This window comes from Astyanax mexicanus, unplaced genomic scaffold (genome assembly GCF_023375975.1).
Source record: "Astyanax mexicanus isolate ESR-SI-001 unplaced genomic scaffold, AstMex3_surface scaffold_48, whole genome shotgun sequence".
Classification (NCBI taxonomy): domain Eukaryota; kingdom Metazoa; phylum Chordata; class Actinopteri; order Characiformes; family Acestrorhamphidae; genus Astyanax; species Astyanax mexicanus.
Genome location: NW_026040058.1, coordinates 448245 through 470099, shown reverse-complemented (window position 1 = coordinate 470099; position 21855 = coordinate 448245). Strand labels below are relative to the sequence as shown.

Here is a 21855-nt window from a genome sequence, read left to right as displayed (position 1 = left end):
CGGCGGGGTGGGGTGGGGGGGATTTATATTATTTTATTTTTGTACCTGTGTGTTTTGATATTTTAGAATTCCTTAGATTATATTTCCTTTAGCATTTTGAGCTATTTCATATCTATTTTTCTGTTTTTATTAAATGCTGCAGAGCTTTAAACGCGGATGTTTTTTTGTATATTATTATATTTTTGTACCTGTGTGTAGACTTTTTCTTTTTTGTTATTTTAGAATCCGTTAGATTATATTTATTTTAGCATTTTGAGCTAAGTTTAGTTACTATTTTCCTATTTCATATCTATTTTTCTGTTTTTATTAAATGATGCGGAGCTTTAAACGCACGGGTGTTTTTTTTAGTAAATTATTTTATTTTTGTACCTGTGTGTACACTATTTATTTTTCGTTATTTTAGAATTCGTTAGATTATATTTATTTTACCATTTTGAGCTAAGTTTAGTTAGTTATTTTCCTATTTTATATTTATTAATCTGTTTTTATTAAATTCTGCAGAGCTTTAAAGCTTCAGGCTCGGGTTTAGGCAGACAATCTAAACTCTAGTATGCAGAGCTATATTATTGTTATTAAATTTTCCATTCTTTTAAATAGCAGGATACTTTGATTTTTATTTCTCAGCCCGGACGAGACCCGGAACGAGGAAAGTAATGGAAAATCTCGGGTCAGTCCAGGCTCCAGGAAATAGTCATCTGTTTTTTAATACTATTTTTATTTTATATAAAGCTACGGCCTGATAATCACCATATAACAAAGTATTACTGTTAACGAAAACGAACGAAATAACGAAAACTGAAAGTGAAAGTTCCCCTTAACTGAAACTAATAAAAACGGTAATTAAAAGAAAAAAATAAAACGACTGAAATTACAGATTTAATACCCTAATTTTTGTCTTTGTTAATTTATGTATTAGCGCTGTATCCACCACAGCAGCTTAACAGCGCGTGGTGTTGTGCCGTTTCTGCTCGCGAAGGGGAGCTGGGGTTCAGATACCGGCAGCGCCTCGCGGTCCGTGGAATTGCTTATATTTACAACGCTCGAGCTAGCTGCAAAATATTGACAGAAAACTCTGAGGAAACTGCAGAATTCTGTATGGTATTAGAATATGAGCGCGAGTGACATAAAAAACTGTTTTGTAGAAAAATAGGAGATGAGGAATATTTAAGGAAACAGCTGTAACTTTGAGTAACTCACACTGAACACCCCATGCTGCAGGATAACCTCTTATGCTCCAAGCCTATTTTTACCATTTTCCGCCTGAAATTACATACTCACATTTGAAGGCTTATCACTCCAATATTAAATTATTTAGAGTCAATTCTATGAATTAATATTACTTAGAAGCCTTTACACAATTCATTTAAGGCATTTTAATTATTCAATTGAACATGTAATGGCCAATATATGGTAAAAACCAGGAAAATTTTTAGGCGCTTTTCAGATTTTCTATTATTTTTTTTTATTTTCAGACACATAAAATGAACTATTTATATGGATGAAGGGTTTTGACAACTCTATATTTTACTATAATGTGTTTACAATCATCATATAAAATTTTAAACTGCTACCTATTACTGGTTAGAAGTTATAGTGATTTGAACCAGTAATGGTCTTTTCTTTCTCCAAAGGACTGGAAACTTTATAAGAATAAAAAATACCACTTTTATAACTCATTTTGCAGTAAACTCTGGGTTTTTGTGTGGTCTACTCATATACAAACAGAAATCCGCACTGTCTCTTTAAGAGCGGTTGTTCTGCTCAGTGAAAAATCTGTTAGAGAAAGTATCTATGGCCAAGCATCTCTCTTCCTTAGCCTCTCAGCTGGCCGAGCTCGCCACCTGATTGGCTGAGAGACCTCATTCTCATACCGTCATGTCCAGTAGGCTCCGCCCTGTCTGGCTGTGGGCCAGAATCGGAGCAGCGTCGAATAAAATGCTTTTAATTCGTAATTAAAGTTAAGATTCCGTCTCACATTATTCCTCGCGCGGGGTGGACATAACTGTGGATTATAGGAGACTGGATTGATGGATTTTCTTGCGTGTGGACTCGTTTTGAAGGTAAGAGAGTGGGGGACGCGCTGGTGGGTGTTGGGGGGGTGGGGGGAGTGACTGTAGGTAAATACAGGACCAAACCTGTGCATTTTTCAACTCTGAACACGCGCTGCAACGCGCTCTTTCAGCTCTAATTCAGGGACCGTACATCCTACACTAAAACGGAGCACAGTTTCGGAATCCGGAGAGCCAGACGGTTCGAATGGTGTATAACATGTCCGCATTCGATCAAATATGGACGTCCGATAAACGGAAATATGAAAATTATGATTTAATATTTTCATAACCAAGGCATATTTCGCCCTAAATGTTTATTTTCTGAAAGGAGATACAGCTAAATTGGCTATATAACTGAAAATCAAGGATTCTAAGCTTTAAAATGGTATATTGGGTGTCTATATTGAACCTATAACTATTCATAAACACAGCCAGATATTAAATATCATATTTTTCTGGCCCGCCGGCGGGCCAGGGCGTAATAAGAGGATAAACTGATAAATCTGATCATTTCGGTGGTTGGTTAGGGATTTATTGTCACTTCAGCACAAATGTGGCTATTTGTGTCGATAATTTTGGTGAAAATTAGTGAAACCTGTAGAGTTTATTGGATTTTTGCTGTATGATTTCCTCAGTGAGAATCCCCACCCCATAACCAATCAGGGAGCTCCAACTGCTTACCCCTCCTACTGCTCTTTTATTGTGGATGCGCAGAATGTCTTAAACGTCCGTTTTTCAGGGTCCAGGTTTGGCACATCATGTGGTTAATATACCGTCACTATTTTACAATACCGTCACCATATTTAAATACCGTGGTATACCGAAATACCGTCATACCGCCCAACCCTACCTGCGATGAAGCAAAACGACCCTAACCGAGCGGATCTCCGCTCCACACCTAAAACCCGCCCGCGATGAAACGAAACCGACCCTAACCAAGCGGATCTCCGCTCCGCACCTGAAACCCGCCCGCGATGAAACGAAACCGACCCTAACCGAGCGGATGTCCGCTCCGCTCCGCACCTAAACCTCCCCCCGCGATGAAACGAAACCGACTCTAACCGAGCGGATCTCAGTTCCGCTCCTCTCCGCACCTAAAACCTCCCGTGATGAAACGATACCGACCCTAACCCGCTTGTTTTCATCGCAGGACATTTTAGATGAAGAATGAGCGGATAGTTGAGGGAGGCAGGTCTAATTCAGTGGTTCGGCGTTCAAAGGTTTGATAAACTTCAGACTTCAGCTTGCTCCAAATTGTTCTGGAGAGTGGAGCCGACCAGCAACAGTAATACATCCGTTCCTCCACCTCAAGCAGTTTCACTACACACAATATCTTCCTTATTCTGGCTAAAACACTTTTGTAGTTCATGTTGTATCTTAGTTATTTATAGTTGATATAGGTTTGTTTATTTGATGGGGATACCATGCTCTCGTTATATATGAAGGCTTTTTGTATTCCCTATCCTGGTTGAAGCACTTTTGTTTTGATCTGTTAAATATGTTTACAAAAGAATAAGAAGCTCTGCCTCTGTTGTAATGTAAAGTTATTTATGTTGGTAATATGTATATAGGTTATAGGTTTATGTTTGACAGGGATGTCATGTTTTTATTTTGCTACATGCAAATAAAAGTGAGCATTTATTTATTCTGATCATTTTTTATTTATAAAGTATTATACAGTTTTTTGTGAGAGGAGGCTTTAAAGACTGAAATTAAAATTTCAGACAGTACTGTACAGATTTCCATTGCAGGGATTCTTAGCAGTTTTTCTGAGGCCTTCAAAGTATTTATATCGATATCGAAATGTTATCGTATCGACCGAAATTAAGGAATATATCGTGATATAAATTTTGGCCATATCGTCCAGCACTAGTGTAAATAATACATATAGATTTAGTACAAAAATGATATCACCGTTATTTAAACATTTCCTATCGCGATAAATACCGATATCGAATTATTGTCCAGGCCTAGTTAGCTTGGTTAAATGTGTGTGGTTATCTAGGTCAGGGGTTTTCAACCTTTTCTACCTTACGGCCCATCTGTTTTCAACTTGAAAGCGTCAAGGCCCCCCCTAATAATAATAATAATAAAAACAACAACAACAATAATAATAAAATATCTAAAAGAAGAGAGTATAATATAACTCTTGCTACCATAACTTTACCCTGAAACAGGGATTTAGGCTTTCCAAATATAGTACATGAACTTCTTACTGGAAACATGCTCTAATATTGTGCTTCTTTTGTATTTTTACCTTTAAATATACACATAATTGTAGCGCGGTGTCAGGGTTGACCCAGGCAGAGAGACGAGGAGGCGGATGTAAACACAGGTAGGGTGAGAATTTATTAAACAAAGAGACAAGTAAACACGTAACAACAAAATAACTAAACAAACGAGGGAGGCTAGAGAACATATAACTAAACAAACGCTGGAAAATAAACTAGGAATAAACAAGAGAGAGAGACTAATGATAAATAAACAAATAAACAAGTAAACAAGAAACAAAGAAAAACAAGAAACAGAGGCGAGCTAAAACTAACAAACAAACAAGAGATACTAAAGATAAACAAACGGGGAGACTATAAAACTAGGCAGGATAAACTAAAACAGGGCAAGGGAATAAACTAGGGAAAACACAGGGAACTAGAAAATAACAGAATAAACAGGAAGATAAATATAAACTACAAACAAATAGGGAGGCTGACAAAAGCAAACGAGGAACTGAATAAATACAAAACTAAACAAGGCAGAGCTGTATAAATTTAGGGAATAAACTACTAAAAGACTAAACACTAGGTGACTAGGGAACACAGAAGTAAACTAATAACTAAAGCTAGACAAACAAAACAGAACTGAACAAAACAAGAATTACACAAGAAGATAAACAAAGAACAAGGGGCTCGGGCTAAGGCTATGAAACACAGAGAGAGACAGAGAAACGCAGAGAGACAGACAACGGGGGACAGTGCAAAGACCGACCGAGGACAAGTAACAGAGGAAGTCTTTTTAACATAACAGGAAACACACTGGGAGTGGAAACACCTGGGGAAGGGGTGGAGCTACAAATGAGACATGAGGTAATGGAAAATCACAGGCAGAACACAGGGGCACGGGTCACGTGGGACAACACAGGCACGAGGACAGACAGGAAACAGGGCCAGGCGTGACAGAAACCTCCCCCTAAACGCGCAGCTCCCGAGGCGCGTAAAAACAAACCCCGGGGGCTGGCGGCAGGGAGAGGCCGGGGAAAACAGGAGACCGAACGGGAGACTGGACAGGGAACTGGACAGGAGATGGAGACTGGACAGGGAACTGGACAGGAGATGGAGACTGGACATGAGACGGAGACTGGACGGGGAACTGGACAGGAGACTGAGACTGGACGGGGAACTGGACAGGTGACTGAGACTGGACGGGGAACTGGACAGGTGACTGAGACTGGACGGGGAACTGGACAGGTGACTGAGACTGGACGGGGAACTGGACAGGTGACGGAGACTGGACGGGGAACTGGACAGGTGACGGAGACTGGACATGAGATAGAGACTGGACGGGACCGGACATGGGAACAGGGACAAGAACATTGACGGGGACGGAAACAAACACAGTAACAGGGACAGGAACAGAGAAACCACCGGGGACAGGAACTGGAACACTCACAGATACAGGGACCAGGACAGGGAGAGACAGGGGGACCAAAAACATAGGTGGGTGCCCAGGACTGGCAAAAGTCTGTGAGGACAGCCTGGGCACATAACTGGGGGCAAAGTCAGGAGGCCTAGGAGCAGGCCTGGAAATACGGGGCCTGGGCCCAAACATAGCTCTGGGAGCTGCTGGTGCCGGAGCTGGAGCAGCTGGGACTGCTGGTGCCGGAGCTGGAGCAGCTGGGACTGCTGGTGCCGGAGCTGGAGCAGCTGGGACTGCTGGGGCCGGAGCTGGAGCAGCTGGGACTGCTGGGGCCGGAGCTGGAGCAGCTGGGACCGGAGCTGGAGCAGCTGGGACCGGAGCTGGAGCAGCTGGGACTGCTGGTGCCGGAGCTGGAGCAGCTGGGACTGCTGGTGCCGGAGCTGGAGCAGCTGGGACTGCTGGTGCCGGAGCTGGAGCAGCTGGGACTGCTGGTGCCTGAGCTGGAGCAGCTGGGACTGCTGGTGCCGGAGCTGGAGCAGCTGGGACTGCTGGTGCTTGAGTTGGAGCAGCTGGGACTGCTGGTGCTTGAGTTGGAGCAGCTGGGACTGCTGGTGCTTGAGAGAGCGGCGTGGCCGCCGCAGAAAACTCGGAGAGCGGCGCTGCCGCCGCTGCAGTCTGTGAGCGCGGCGCGGCCGCCGCTGAAGACTCGGAGAGCGGCGCTGCCGCCGCTGCAGTCTGTGAGCGCGGCGCGGCCGCCGCTGAAGTCTCGGGGAGCGGCGCGGCCGCCGTTGCAGTCTGTGAGCACGGCGCGACCGCCGCTGAAGTCTCGGGGAGCGGCGCGGCCGCCGCTGAAATCTCGGAGAGCGGCGCGGCCGCCGCTGAAATCCCGGAGAGCAGCGCTGCCGCCGCTGCAGTCTGTGAGCGCGGCGCGGCCGCCGCTGAAATCCCGGAGAGCAGCGCTGCCGCCGCTGCAGTCTGTGAGCGCGGCGCGGCCGCCGCTGAAATCGCGGAGAGCGGCGCTGCCGCCGCTGCAGTCTGGGAGAGAGGCGTGGCCGCCGCTAAAGTCTCGGAGAGCGGCGCGGCCGCCGCTTGTATCAAGGGGTGCAGCGTTTCAGACGCGTGCTTCACGGGGCGTGGCAAGAAGAGATCTGACGCTGCAGCACTGGAGCCCGAAGCTGCGGTCGAAGTGAAAACCCGGACTGGAGTCCTACTCTTTCGTGCAGAGTCCGGCGTGAGGAGCGCGGGGAAAGTCATTGACCGCGGCTGGCTCGCCGCGCAGGGGGTCTCGAAGCGCGGTTCCACTGCCACCGTGGAAGGAAGTAGCGGCAGGAGGGCTGGTGCTGGAGGATAGTCCTCTTCCTCCTCGCTGGACGCAGGTGTGAGGAGATCGGAGTAGTCCCAGAGAAAGGACTCCTCACAGCCTGCATCCGAGTCACCCCCTTCCTCCTCGGGGCGAGGACCGAGGCTGACAGCACACACCCCCAGCGCCCCCCCAAAATTTTCCCCGCTCCGGAGGGAGTCCTCCCGCGCCTTGCGGGCTTTTCGGGCCTGTTTCCTCCGAGACTTTTTTTTCTTATGAGTCTCGGTGGGCACCGCTGAAGCTGGGCTGACGGGCTCCAACCCGCGGAAAGGCGCTGGGAGCGGGTCATCTCCCCGGATTTGCTCGGCCAGGAGACGGAGAAACTCCAGGTCCGCCTTCCTTGCGGCGTGCCAGTCTGCTACATCCATTGCGGTCGGTCTTTTTGTCAGGGTTGACCCAGGCAGAGAGACGAGGAGGCGGATGTAAACACAGGTAGGGTGAGAATTTATTAAACAAAGAGACAAGTAAACACGTAACAACAAAATAACTAAACAAACGAGGGAGGCTAGAGAACATATAACTAAACAAACGCTGGAAAATAAACTAGGAATAAACAAGAGAGAGAGACTAATGATAAATAAACAAATAAACAAGTAAACAAGAAACAAAGAAAAACAAGAAACAGAGGCGAGCTAAAACTAACAAACAAACAAGAGATACTAAAGATAAACAAACGGGGAGACTATAAAACTAGGCAGGATAAACTAAAACAGGGCAAGGGAATAAACTAGGGAAAACACAGGGAACTAGAAAATAACAGAATAAACAGGAAGATAAATATAAACTACAAACAAATAGGGAGGCTGACAAAAGCAAACGAGGAACTGAATAAATACAAAACTAAACAAGGCAGAGCTGTATAAATTTAGGGAATAAACTACTAAAAGACTAAACACTAGGTGACTAGGGAACACAGAAGTAAACTAATAACTAAAGCTAGACAAACAAAACAGAACTGAACAAAACAAGAATTACACAAGAAGATAAACAAAGAACAAGGGGCTCGGGCTAAGGCTATGAAACACAGAGAGAGACAGAGAAACGCAGAGAGACAGACAACGGGGGACAGTGCAAAGACCGACCGAGGACAAGTAACAGAGGAAGTCTTTTTAACATAACAGGAAACACACTGGGAGTGGAAACACCTGGGGAAGGGGTGGAGCTACAAATGAGACATGAGGTAATGGAAAATCACAGGCAGAACACAGGGGCACGGGTCACGTGGGACAACACAGGCACGAGGACAGACAGGAAACAGGGCCAGGCGTGACACGCGGTTTGACAGGGGAGCACAACTCGACAGAACACATGATGACTGTTTTTGTTTTATTCAAATGAAGCAATAGGTGTAGTCAATCATAAGTTTAAGATTTGTAATCAACCTCACTGTGATCTATAGTTCTATAAATCCCAGCAGTGTTTTTTATGGTTATTGGGTGAGACGCTGTGTGAATCAGCTGTGTAGCCTGGGCTCTGTGTGTGCGCCTCGGGGGGACCAGCCCTATGTCGTATTTGGGGGGTGGGGGGGGGGCTTTATATAAATCGCGCCCTATCACAGGAATAGTGCACTATATTGCGTGTTAACCAGAGACTGTAAAAGAAATATACACAGTCTATACACAGTCTGTGATAGGAAGGGAGTGATTTAGAATGCAGACGCCACGCTGCCCCCCCTCCGCTCAGATAACAGCCGCTCCTGAAGAGAGGCTGCGTTTCTGATTGGTCCAAATACGGGATGATTCCCGATTTTACGGGACGGTTGGCAACTCTAATAATACTGGCAAATGCACTGTGCAGGTAAAACAGATTAACTGCTTGAATGTTCAAATGTCTTTTTGTTATTATTATTATTATTATTATTAACAGTATTATTACAGTAAAGCTGTATGTTATTCATCACTTCTACTGAGCACATCTCCACAGAACATTCCAAAAATGGGGGTTAAAGCAAACTACTGCACATTTCAGTGTGTCTAACATTTGGAAGATATTGAGGATACTAAGGTAAGTAAGGTTAAAGGTCACCTTCCGTCGTTTTTTCTTTCATTTTAAAATGTCTAGTTGTGGTCTCTAGTATGAATGAATGACATGTGAGCCGTTTTTGTAAAAAAAAAAGTGCTCAGGTGTCTCTGTATAGCTCTTTTTTAATGGACTGTTTTAGGGGTGTGTCCAAAATGACCGGATTCCAGCTTTGCTCATGAATATTCATACATGCAAACAGCATGCAAATATCTCTCCTCTGATTGGCTAGGAGCACTGCGACGCCCCTCCACCGCTCTGCCGCTTACTGCCTCCCACCTCCTAACTGATGAGCGGTGATGTTGCGTCGCTTCAGCTCCGCCTCTGGGAGTTTCTCGAGCCAAGGTGGGCTGGTCTGTGAGTTTCTGCCTACGTAGGCAGAAAGATAATTCAAAATTCACCCGTTTTTCGGAGGGGGGGAGGGGGGATTTCTTTGCTTAGCTCCTGCAGACAATGGGGGCTGCAAAACAGTTTAATGTGCAGGTGCACACATTCAACTCGGGGAGACCTACTGTATTCCACAAAAAACAAGAAAAATCGGATTTTCGCGGAAGGTGAGCTTTAATATATGACACATGGTGTTACTGGCTTTAATATCACCACTGATAGAATAACCTGCAGCAGCAGATAAACACACTGATAGAGGCCAGCGGTCCGGCGCTGTGGAATTACAGTAATTATCCTAATAATGCCCACAAAGAAGTCTCTGTGAGACTGCAAGGCTGGTGCTTAATATTACTGAAAAATTTTAATTAAGTAAACGTACCTTTACTTTGCTAAAATTCTACTCAAGTAAAAGTAAAAGTACCCATCTAAAAATCTACTCGAGTAGAAGTAAAAAAAGTACTCAAAGTTTTTTTGAGTAAAAGTTACATAGTTACTTTGTTGTAAAAAAGTTACAACAAAAACGTTTTTAATGAACTATTATTACACATAATAATTTGGACCTTTCAGGCAGTATTTGTTCAGACCACCCCATAAAACATTGGTAACGCTTTCTTTTACAGTACCCTAAGTTCTAGGTATTAACCAGGTAATAGTGAGGTACAAACTCTGAAGTACTAAGTAATTATTTTTGGTAACGAGATGGTAAGTACCAGGAAAGTCTTGCCTAATTACACTGAAATGTCTAGGTATTAACCAGGTAATAGTGAGGTACAAACTCGGAAGTACTAAGTCATTATTTTTGGTAACAAGATGGTAAGTACCAGGAAAGTCTTGCCTAATTACACTGAAATATCTAGGTATTAACCAGGTAATAGTGAGGTACAAACTCGGAAGTACTAAGTAATTATTTTGGGTAACGAGATGGTAAGTACCAGGAAAGTCTTGCCTAATTACACTGAAATGTCTAGGTATTAACCAGGTAATAGTGAGGTACAAACTCGGAAGTACTAAGTAATTATTTTGGGTAACAAGATGGTAAGCACCAGGACAGTCTTGCCTAATTACACTGAAATGGAACTAGGTAATAAACAGGTACATGGGTGGTACAAACTCTAAAGTACTAGGTAATTATGTTGGTTAACAAGATGGTAAGAACAAGGACAGTTCAATTTAATTACACTGAAATGTCTCACAGGTTCTAGGTAATAACCAGGTAAGTGTGAGGTACTAACCCCAGTAACATGATGATAAGTACCAATACAGTCTCCTTACACTGAAATATCTTGCAGGTTCTAGGTAATAACCAGGTAAGTGTGAGGTACTAACCCCAGTAACATGATGATAAGTACCAATACTGTTCATTTTAATCAGTCTCTATTTATTTGATTTAAAAATAAAAGGTCAATACCTGATAACAGAGAAGAAATAGCTTATTTCTCTTTACTGAGTTCTTACCATTTAGTTCAACAAATAACCCTCTGTAGAACATCCTTCTGTAAGTACCATATAAAACACTGTGTAACTAACAGAACTTTCTGCTTAATAAAGGAGTAAATGGACTGTAAAAGAAATCAGAGCTTATTTTTCTGGTTTTACTCAGTTCTTACCATGTACAGGTGCTGGTCAACGAATTAGAATAATTTGAAATAGTGCAATCATGAAATTCTTTGAATGCATTTTTTGTGCAGAAAGCAAATCAGGTGTTCACCGCACCTGTCCTACTCATTAGACTAATCACAGAACTCGTTACCTGGAAAAAAATTTGCTCAGCTGAGCTTTCCAAAAGGCCCATTTAGGCCATTTAACTGTGACACTGTTGTTTTATTGAATTAGAATAATTGAGAAACCGTTTCATTGAATTAGAATAATTTTTATTATAATTACAATCATCACTTTCTCAGTATTTTGTGGCTGCCCCCTTGGCTTGTATGACTGCCTGAAGTCTCCGCGGCATCGATTTGACCAGCTTGTCGCAAGTTTCCGCACTCACAGCTTCCCAGGCAGTGGCGATGTTCTGCTTCAGTTGGTCCAGCGTAGTAGGCTTTCTGTCGAGAATTTTCCGCTTGACGATGGCCCAAAGGTTTTCAATGACATTGAGGTCAGGCGAGTTGGCCGGCCATGCCAAAACTTCAAGCTGTTTTTTAGTGAACCAATCTTTGGTCGACTTTGCCGCATGAGCCGGTGCAAGATCCTGTTGAAATATGAAGTCTTCTTCGCCGAACTGTTCCTCAACAGTCGGAATCAGGAACGTTTCCAGAACATCTTGATATACGGCAGCATTGACAGTCTTCTTGAGGAAGCAGAGTTTCCCTACACCTCGAGCGGACATGCATCCCCAGACCATAACGCTCTGGGGAAACTTGACGGATCTTTTCACGCACTCGTGGTTGTAGGTTTCGCCACCACGACGCCAGACACGAGGACCTTGGTCACCGAAGGAGATGCAGAAGCGTGATTCGTCACTGAAGACCACTTTCTGCCAGTCTTCAGCAGTCCACTCACCGTGTTCTTTGGCCCACTTCAGCCGTTTCTCCATTTGTTTCTTGTTCAGCATCGGTTTTACTGCTGGAACGTGAGATTTGAAGCCGAGTTCGCGCAGACGACGGTAAGTGGTTGATCTGGAGACGTCAGCGCCGGTCTGCTTGTTCCACAAGTCGGTGAGCTCGGAAGTGGACTTGAACCGGTTGCTGACTGCGATCTTTCTCAGCTGCTTGTTGTCGCGAGCAGAAGTTTTTCGGACGCCGGAACAGTTGGTGCGCTTGCTGCAGTTTTTCTTGAGAGCTTTGCAGACGGAAGACTGGCTGATGCCAAGCTGCTCAGCAATTTTAGTTTGGGTCAAGCCTTGTTGGCGAAGGGCTTGAATTTGAGCCACTATTCCGGTTGAGAGGTCGCGCTGCTTACCCATGATTGATTTTACAACTTAGAAATTCTACTCAACCCTGACTTTATACTGCACAGTGAACACTCTTCACAGAAAACAAAAATTTGAGCATTTATTCTAATTCAATGAAACGGTTTCTCCATTATTCTAATTCAATAAAACAACAGTGTCACAGTTAAATGGCCTAAATGGGCCTTTTGGAAAGCTCAGCTGAGCAAATTTTTTTCCAGGTAACGAGTTCTGTGATTAGTCTAACGAGTAGGACAGGTGCGGTGAACACCTGATTTGCTTTCTGCACAAAAAATGCATTCAAAGAATTTCATGATTGCACTATTTCAAATTATTCTAATTCGTTGACCAGCACCTGTAGTTCAACAAATAACCCTCTGTAGAACATCCTTCTGTAAGTACCATATAAAACACTGTGTAACTAACAGAACTTTCTGCTTAATAAAGGAGTAAAAGGACTGTAAAAGAAAGCAGAGCTTATTTCTCTGGTTTTACTCAGTTCTTACCGTGTAGTTCAACAAATAACCCTCTGTAGAACATCCTTCTGTAAGTACCATGTAAAACACTGTGTAACTAACAGAACTTTCTGCTTAATAAAGGAGTAAAAGGACCGTAAAAGAAAGCAGAGCTTATTTCTCTGGTTTTACTCAGTTCTTACCGTGTAGTTCAACAAATAACCCTCTGTAGAACATCCTACTGTAAGTACCATGTAAAAACACTAACTGTTACACTCCCCAGGCGTGGGTTAGGCTATAACAGTTTGCGACCCCGGGTGAGCAGGGCCTAGATCAGCTGAATACAGGATACAGAGAAGACACAGTGAGACGGTGTTTCCAGTGAGTTCTCAGCTTAATCTCTTTATTTAACAACATACACAAACTAAACCACTTTTACTTTGGTCTCTTTTCTCTTTCTTTTGCAGTTTCACATACACATTGCATCTCATCTGCATTTTACATACATTCACAGAGAATCCTTTTTTTTTACTTTTTTTCAGTTAACAAAACTCTGTATATCACAGTACATATTACCTTTACTTTTTAATCAGCAAACCCTCTTAATACTGTTTCTACACAAAAAAAAAAAATATATATATATATATATATGAATATAAAAATACTACTCTATATTAATACATTTACATATGCATACATATACCAATACTCAAACTTCTTTCATATTAACACACTACATTACCAAAAACACCTTTAACTTTTACTGAGCACACTAACTACATCTTAGTGCGTTTCTAATATTTGTATCTGCATAGAGTGTATAGAATTGACCAAAGTATAAAACTTGAACAAAGTGTATAAAAACATGATTACTTAACTGACAGACTACTTAAACTGTAGCTTATCTAGCTGTAATAACTCATTATTGTGGTTGGCAGAGGCTCTATATTTACTTTAACAAGGCCAAACTGGCTCTTAAAAAGAGAATAAAATTGACTTGACTTTTAATAAACATGTATTTAACGAACAGCGACTGCTAATGCTAGCGTAAATGTATAGAGAAACAATAGGAATGAAGGCGCGAAATTAGCCCGAGCTACTTTGAGAAACACACGGGCACAATTACCGAGCGAAAATAGCTAAAACTAGAGCGCGAACACACGAGAGATAATTACAGGCTTAAACACGGTTACAGAGCGAAGTTAGCGACCGAAAGAGCGAGAGGAATAACAGCGGGGAGCCGGTAAGGAGCGCGGTTAGCGGGGGCAGTGGCTAATGCTAGTGGCAGAGGCAAGAGCGCCGGCCAGGCGCGCGGCTCGCGGGCCGCGGGAGTGAATGCTCCCCGATGCTGAGCGTCCACCAACACACAAGACCATAGCGGCTCATATTACACAGCAAAACCTTTTAACGAACATATACACTCAAATATCCCTCTTATAGTGCTTTGGAAACATTTATACTTGCACAGTTCCACATATTTCCCCACCTGGATACAGAGAAGACACGGTGTTCCCAGTTCTCAGCTGAATCTGAGACCCATCTCCTGTTGCTCACCTAAGCCACAGCCTAGCGCCCGCCCCCTGGCACTGCTCCCCCTACAGGACTGGATGTTTCACGTTTCACATACAAAAACCCATTCAGAAACCCAAAAGAATATATATTACATGGTACTTACAGAAAGTTGTGTCACATTTAAGTAGTTATTATTTTATATATATATATATATAATAACTACTTAAATGTGACAACTTTCTGTAAGTACCATATAAAACAGTGTGTAACTAACAGAACTTTCTGCTTAATAAAGGAGTAAAAGGACTGTAAAAGAGAGCAGAGCTTATTTCTCTGGTTTTACTCAGTTCTTACCATGTAGTTCAACAAATAAGCACTTCAAAAAGAACAACATACAACTTCAAAACAAAACAGAACTGTTTACTGTTTATTATTTATCTCTTTTTTGACACAACCAAGCATGCATTACTGAACTTATATATATATACAATGAAAGCTGAGGACAGCTTTTATTGGGGTAAGCAGCTTGCGGGCAGGAGCTTGCCTTCGCCCCCTTGACCCTTCCAAGCCACTTCAAATTTTCTATTTCTCTGATCTTACTATGTATAGGTACATGTTTGAGTAAAATGAACACTGTTATTTTATTCTATAAACTACTGACAACATTTCTCCCAAATACTAAATAAAAATATTGTAATTTAGAGCAGAAAATGAGAAATGGTCAAAATAATGAAAAAGATGCTTTAGTGCTTTCAGATCTCAAATAATGCAAACAAAAGCAGTTAATATTAATTTAGAAACAACTATAATAATGTTTTAAGATTTCAGAAATCAATATTTGGTAGTTTTAATAACCCTGATTTTTAAGCAGTTTTAATTTATATATATAAGTTAAATATATATATATATACTGTATATATATATATATATATATATATATATATATATATATATATATATATATATATATATATTTAACATGTAAGACCTTATTCTACAAATTATGTTTAAAAAGGGGGTAAATACACATATTCAACACTTTATTCTTATGGTATACTTTTTCACCCTTAAACCTTGTAACATGCTCTAATGTCTTTAAACATATGGCCAAGTATTCCATTCCTGTGCTGTCTTCCTAGTGAAGAATTCCACTCTATAAACCTTAAATTCATTTTTAGGGATTTCTCAGTCAAATAAATAGAGACTGATTAAAATGAACAGTATTGGTACTTATCATCATGTTACTGGGGTTAGTACCTCACACTTACCTGGTTATTAGCTAGAACCTGTGAGGTATATCAGGGTAAGGAGACTATATTGGTACTTATCATCATGTTACTGGGGTTAGTACCTCACACTTACCTGGTTATTACCTAGAACCTGTGAGATATTTCAGTGTAATTAAATTGAACTGTCTGGTTCTTACCATCTTGTTAACCAACATAATTACCTAGTACTTTGGACTTTGTACCACCCATGTACCTGTTTATTACCTAGTTCCATTTCAGTGTAATTAGGCAAGACTTTTCTGGTACTTACCATCTTGTTACCCAAAATAATGACTTAGTACTTCCGAGTTTGTACCTCACTATTACCTGGTTAATACCTAGAACTTAGGGTACTGTAAAAGAAAGCGTTACCAAAACATTTCACGAACAAGTGGTATAGGTTTCTATGATCCATTTTTTTCTTTACTGTTAAAAGTTTATGGTCATATAGGTGATTATTACCGTATTTTTACAGTTTTACAGTTCATTAATATTTTTTAACTTGCCATTGCTATGCTGCTATGTACATGTTTGTTTAAGATTCAAGCAGATTGTTTAATGTTTCCAATAAAAACTTAAAGAAATATAATTAAAAACATGAAATCTTCCAAAAAAATGTTGGTGTGCGCATGCACAATTCCGTAAAGAAGCACATATCGATGGGTAGCATAACTCGAACAACACTGGTTCCCCCGAGCTGCGCACACAGACCCCAGGCTACACAGCTGATTTCCACAGCGTCCTTAATAAACACTGCTGGGAAAAGTTTAGCTGTGCTGCCATGGAGAACAAAACTATGTGTGCTAAAATCAGCGAACATTATAAGGCATTTCTCTCACCAATTACGTCAAAATTAACTTGAGTAAAAGTAAAATTACCTATTTTAAAAACTACTTTAAAAATGACAAATTACTCATAAAATCTACTCAATTACAATAAGTAAGTAAATGTAATTTGTTACTTTCCACCTGATTTTATTAATGTTTCCTATGTAATAATATTACATTATAATGTTTTTTTGGTTAAGCAGACTACTACACAGTGTAGTATTTTACTCTGTGATGCTAATATTTAGGAGAAACAGAGGATAATAAGGTAATTAAGGTTACCACTACTACAAATGGTGTCAAATATGCCTTTAATATCACCACTAATAATAATTGTTTGTGTACACTGATTTAGATTCATAGTTCCCAGGTGGCATGTAATAGTTTTTAGCTGAGAATTTTATGTTGATTTGAGCAGTAATTAATGAATAGTTACTATAAAGGAGACATAATTAGTACATATCGAGATATGTAAGTCTAAGTAATTAATGTGGAGTTAATAGTGAACTACTATGATCATTAGTTAATTACCATCTACTGAGTAATTACTCAGTAATCCCTGGTAGTTAAGGTGTTAATGCAGCACTATTACTTAGTTCCTGCTTAGTTACTTATTAACTACGGAACAGTATTATAAAGTGTTACCATTAATCTAAATGAGAGACAGAAATAAAATGAGAGACAGGGTGATTTGGGTGATTATTTTTTAGCTAAATATCCAAACATTTAATCATATCATATTAACCAGATAATGTAGCACATACCACCCAATGACCTCTGTAGTCTTCTATTAAATTATATTTGTAATTATTCAATCTATTGTTTTCATAAGCTGCAAAAAAAGTAATCCTGTCAAATAATAAAATTAATAATAATAATAATGACAATGTTTTAAAAAATTGATATATCAAAATAGAAATAATACCCTTCCCTACCTTAACCTTTCAGGACTTCAGTGAAGGTGTGGATGAAGTTCTCTCAGCTCTTCTGGTCAGAAAGATAAATGAAAGAATGTTGGAGTCCCGACAGATATTTATACCCCATAACTTGAGAAGGCCCAGCCCCCGGGCTGATATACTTAAAGAAGAGACACTTTTGGTTTCATTAGTTCTGATCATCTGCGCAGAGCTTGAAGAACCAAAAACAGATCAAGCACTAAATTGAGGTAAGATCTTTACAAAAATACTACTCTTTGATAGGACAACTGTTATTTTCTTCTATGTCTATAGTCAGCATCTTAAATGGTCTTACATTCAATGGTCATACATTAGAAAATACAGTTCTCAATAATTAGATGTGTGTGTATATGTGATATTTTGACTTTACCATTATCATTCAGGGAAAACAGGGGAGTGATTTAGAGTAATGTAACTGGAGCCTTTAGTGTTGAGTATGTATATAACGTTCCTAGTGTTTACCTTTGAAGAGTAACCGTTTATTATACCTTGGGTGTGTTGACAAATATCTTTCGATTATGATTACTTAACTTTAGCATCTATAATTACATAATCATTGTGTGAAACCTTGTATTTTATATGCATTTATATAGAAGATTAACCAATACTCACATTGTATTTTATATGCATTTATATAGAAGATTAACCAATAATCACAATATATATTCTTTACACATAGAGTTAAAACACTGCTTGATCAGGCATGCAACTAACATAACTATTATATGGCAAACTAACCCACATGATACACAAGGCATTTACTAACACATAGGATCTATTATATGGCGTACTAACCACGTGTTATTGACATTAGCATGTAACATATGAAATCTATTGTGTGACTGGTGTAGCTCACGCTTAAGGTATCTCGGTCGCTGCATGACCCTAATTGCATGCCATCAATCATCGACTGGTACACTCTGTATGAACTTAATTGCTACAGAGGAGGCTCTTAGACAAAGCGGCCTTCTCTGTGTGTGGGTGCCTCCCTGAAACCTGCAGCTGCCTCAAAGCGGGGGGTGACGCACACTCTCACAGATAATGCCACAATGTCCAATTCTGGAAGAACACAGTCAAGGCCAAACACTAGTGGTCCGGTCAGACACATGAAAAAGATTACTAACATGTGAAATTATGCATACTAACATGAGATGATTTTAGCAACACCTCATCAGCAGGTTTCACTTCATTTGGGGTATAAAACATGGAGTCAGATCAGAGGGGGTCAGAACTGGGACGGCTGTTAACTGTCTTTCAAGTGTGTGTTCTCCTGAATTCAGTACTTTGTAATAAATACTTGGTTTGCTTTCAACTTCACTCCACCTGTCTGCGACTCTCTCTATCAAAACGAACACGTAGGGGAGTTGTACCCTGGATGAGGGGTGGGTGTAAACCCATCTTTCATTTTCTTTTTACAACACCTTTTATATTCAAAAATAATTTATTTTAATAAGCTACAAAAACTACAACAAAAGAAACATGTAAAGAATGACACAGAAACATTTTAAATGTCATCTTTTTAATATTGAATGAATCATTGAGATTGAGAAAGTTTAATTAATAAGACTATTGCCATTCTGTGAATTTGTCAAAGGTAATCAACATTAACCTTGTTTTCTTATTTCTGTCAGATTAACATGAACCAGATCTGTGCTTCTGAGTAAGTTGAAAAATAAACAAACATGCACCCATGACACGAAATGTAATATTTTACATTAAAATCCTATATTTTTGTTAGTGATGTGCCCAAACCCATATGGACAGTTATTCTGACAATTTTATATATATATATATATATATATATATATATATATATATATATATATATATATATATATATATTATTAATACAATTTAATTAACTTAAGTATTTAACAGATTTTAATCTACTATTATTATTGCTGGTATTGTGATTAAGAATAGATCATGAGGCTGAAATAGTGCTTTACACCTTATTAGAAGAGCATAATACACTGAATGTAAACTGTGAAATGTGACATTTTCTACTAAATACACTGCTCAAAAAAATAAAGGGAACACTTAAACAACACAATGTAACTCCAAGTCAACCACACCCTGACTGGCATTAGGTACCAGGATGAGATCCTCAGACCACCATATGCTGGTGCAGTGGGCCCTTCTGAAGCATGACAATGCTAGACCTCATCTGGCTGAAGTGTGTCAGCAGTTCCTGCATGATAAAGGCATTGATGCTATGGACTGGCTGTCACGTCCTTGTCAGCCTCCATGTTTTTTCCATTCCTTTGTTTGTATTCAAAGCCATGTGTTCAGAGCACATGGCTCTCCCCTTGTCTCCGCCCATGTCTTTAGTGCTCCCACCTGTTTCAATTTGTAGTTCCGCCCCTCTTCAGTGATCCCAGGTGTTTCCCTTTTCCATTGTGTGTATTTAAGCCCCTGTGTTTGAGCATGTGGTTGTCTGGTCTTGTGTGTGTTTCACGCCGTCAGGTTGCTGTTTCTTTGTTTTCTGTTATGTCAATTCCAGTAGTCCTGTCTCTAAATGTATCTTGTTTTGAGTTTAGTTTTGTTTGTTTATTGTCTATGTAAATAAATATTACCTGCGTCTACGTCCGCCTCACGTCCTGCTGCAAACCTGCCACTGGCCTGCCCGTGGCCTCGCGTTTGCTGCTGCAAACCTGAAGATGGGTCAGTCTGTTATTTGATTTTCCAATTTGATTTTGAGTATGATTCCAAATCCAGACCTCCAAGGGCCAATCATTTTGATTTACATTGATCATTTTTGTTATTTTGTTCTCAACGCATTCCATTATGTAATGAATAAGGATTTTTCAACTGGAATATTTCATTCTTTGAGATCCAGAATGTGTTATTTTAGTGTTTTCTTTTTTTGAGCAGTGTATATTGGCTGGTCATTGGTTATAATGTATATGAGCTTCTTTTATTTCTCAGCTTATTTTATTTCATAGTATTACAAAATATCTCAGGACAATCAACATTTTAATAAAGCCATAGTTACGGTGGGTTTATAGTCCAGCATCAGCTAACTGAGTGAGTCAACCCTGTTTATCCAAAAACCTGATTAGTGAATTCAGTATCAATACTAGATGTCTGATTGGATTAGACCCATTTTTAGTTGTTTTCTGATTGTACAGTTGACTCCTTTTACACTGTTTTTTTCTTTTCAACTTTTAGTATGGTGAAGAAAGTTGTGGATCCTTTAAAAGATGGACTCTGGTCCCTCAACAGAGTCTATGAGGCTCTCATTGATGGAGATGTAGATTCTTTTAGTGGAGAGTTTAGAAATTACAGCTTCATCAGGGAACAGATTGTTGAGACTGAACAGAGTCTGCAGAAATCAGAACAGGCAGCAAATTCAGGGCTGAAGAGTCTGGATGAAAACATTGAGATCCTCACACAAGACGAGGGAAAACTTGAACGAGAGAAGAGATCTACACAACAGGACTTAGACAACCTGAAAACAGAGCAGGAGTCTAATAATAAACTACTGAAACAGTCTGAACATTCTGTGGAGGTGGCCAGATCACTTCTCAGATCAGCAAGAGACACACTTCAGAAACAGGAAGAGAGAAAACGTAATGCTGAGATTGTGACGGGTGTGGGAGCAGGACTGCTCGTTATACCAGTTGTTGGATGGATCGCTGGTAAGAACCACACGACTCATAAAGATGTACTAAACTTGTACTGGTTTATTAATCTTTAATAAAATTTTACACAATCTATTTTTTCTCTTTACAGGTTCTGCCATGGTTATTGGTGGAGCAGTAGAACTGGCTGAAGCTTCTAAGGCTGTAAGAGTTGCTGAAGAAGAGGAGAGACGGTCTGAGTCTGAAGTGAACCAGTACAGAAGTAGAGTGTCTGAATACAACTCCAAGATTTCCCAGACTAAGAGCAAAATCAGTCAGAAACATGACGCGATAGAGCAGATCCGTAAAAAGATCCAGAAGTTAAAGGAGCAGAGAGCTGCTGTAGCTGAGTTTCAGAGCACTGTGAGAAAAGCCGTCCGCATTCTGAGCATTCTGAGTGGGAGGGTTAGTGCGGTCGAGTGTCAGACTCGCAGATTCATCCATCTGGAGCCGGTGATGAAGGTGATGGAGGATGTGATGAAGGCAGCAGGAGATATTGGGGGGAATCAGCTTCTCTCAGATGAAGATGTACCAAGACTCCTCAATACAATGAGGGAGAACAACAGAAAACTGGCAGCGATCTGCAATTCATCCAACAATCCTGAAGATGAGCATTACTGCTGAGACTATGGGAGGCAAATCCAACCAAAAATAAAATGAAAATTAACATATCTTTGACATTTCTCTTTCTTTTTCCACAAATAAAAAAATAACACAATAAAAGGTGAAAGAAATAATTTGGGCTCCTCATTCTCATTTTACATTCTGCCTTTTCATTTCCATGCTTTGTAATATTTAAATATGTATTATATATTTATTAGTAGTGGTTAGGGCTCCCCCTGCAGTCTAGAGCTCAGGAAATGGTAGTGGATGT

General features: G+C 40.5%; 2 protein-coding genes across 2 annotated transcripts in view; one reads left to right on the top strand and one right to left on the bottom strand.

Annotated features, from left to right (window-relative positions):
- The window catches only part of LOC111188827 (uncharacterized), a 30023-nt gene extending 12620 nt beyond the window's left edge, over positions 1-17403 (bottom strand). The window contains exon 1 of the mRNA XM_049473958.1: positions 17338-17403. The gene's annotated coding sequence lies outside the window, so the exon portion shown is untranslated. The remainder of the gene's footprint in view (positions 1-17337) is intronic.
- A 3127-nt stretch (positions 17404-20530) lies between these two features.
- On the top strand, positions 20531-21625 carry LOC111188187 (uncharacterized). The gene is made up of 2 exons (XM_022666733.2): positions 20531-20999; positions 21094-21625. Exons 1-2 carry the CDS (start codon positions 20531-20533, stop codon positions 21603-21605), a joined length of 981 nt encoding a protein of 326 aa, XP_022522454.2. The 3' UTR covers positions 21606-21625.
- Positions 21626-21855: the final 230 nt, after the last annotated feature.

Bases quoted from the DNA above. Each gene is read 5' to 3' on its own strand.
- LOC111188187 (XM_022666733.2), top strand. From the start codon at position 20,531: ATGGTGAAGAAAGTTGTGGATCCTTTAAAAGATGGACTCTGGTCCCTC. The intron at 21,000-21,093 runs GTAAGAACCACA...TTCTCTTTACAG, and splicing joins AGTTGTTGGATGGATCGCTG to GTTCTGCCATGGTTATTGGT.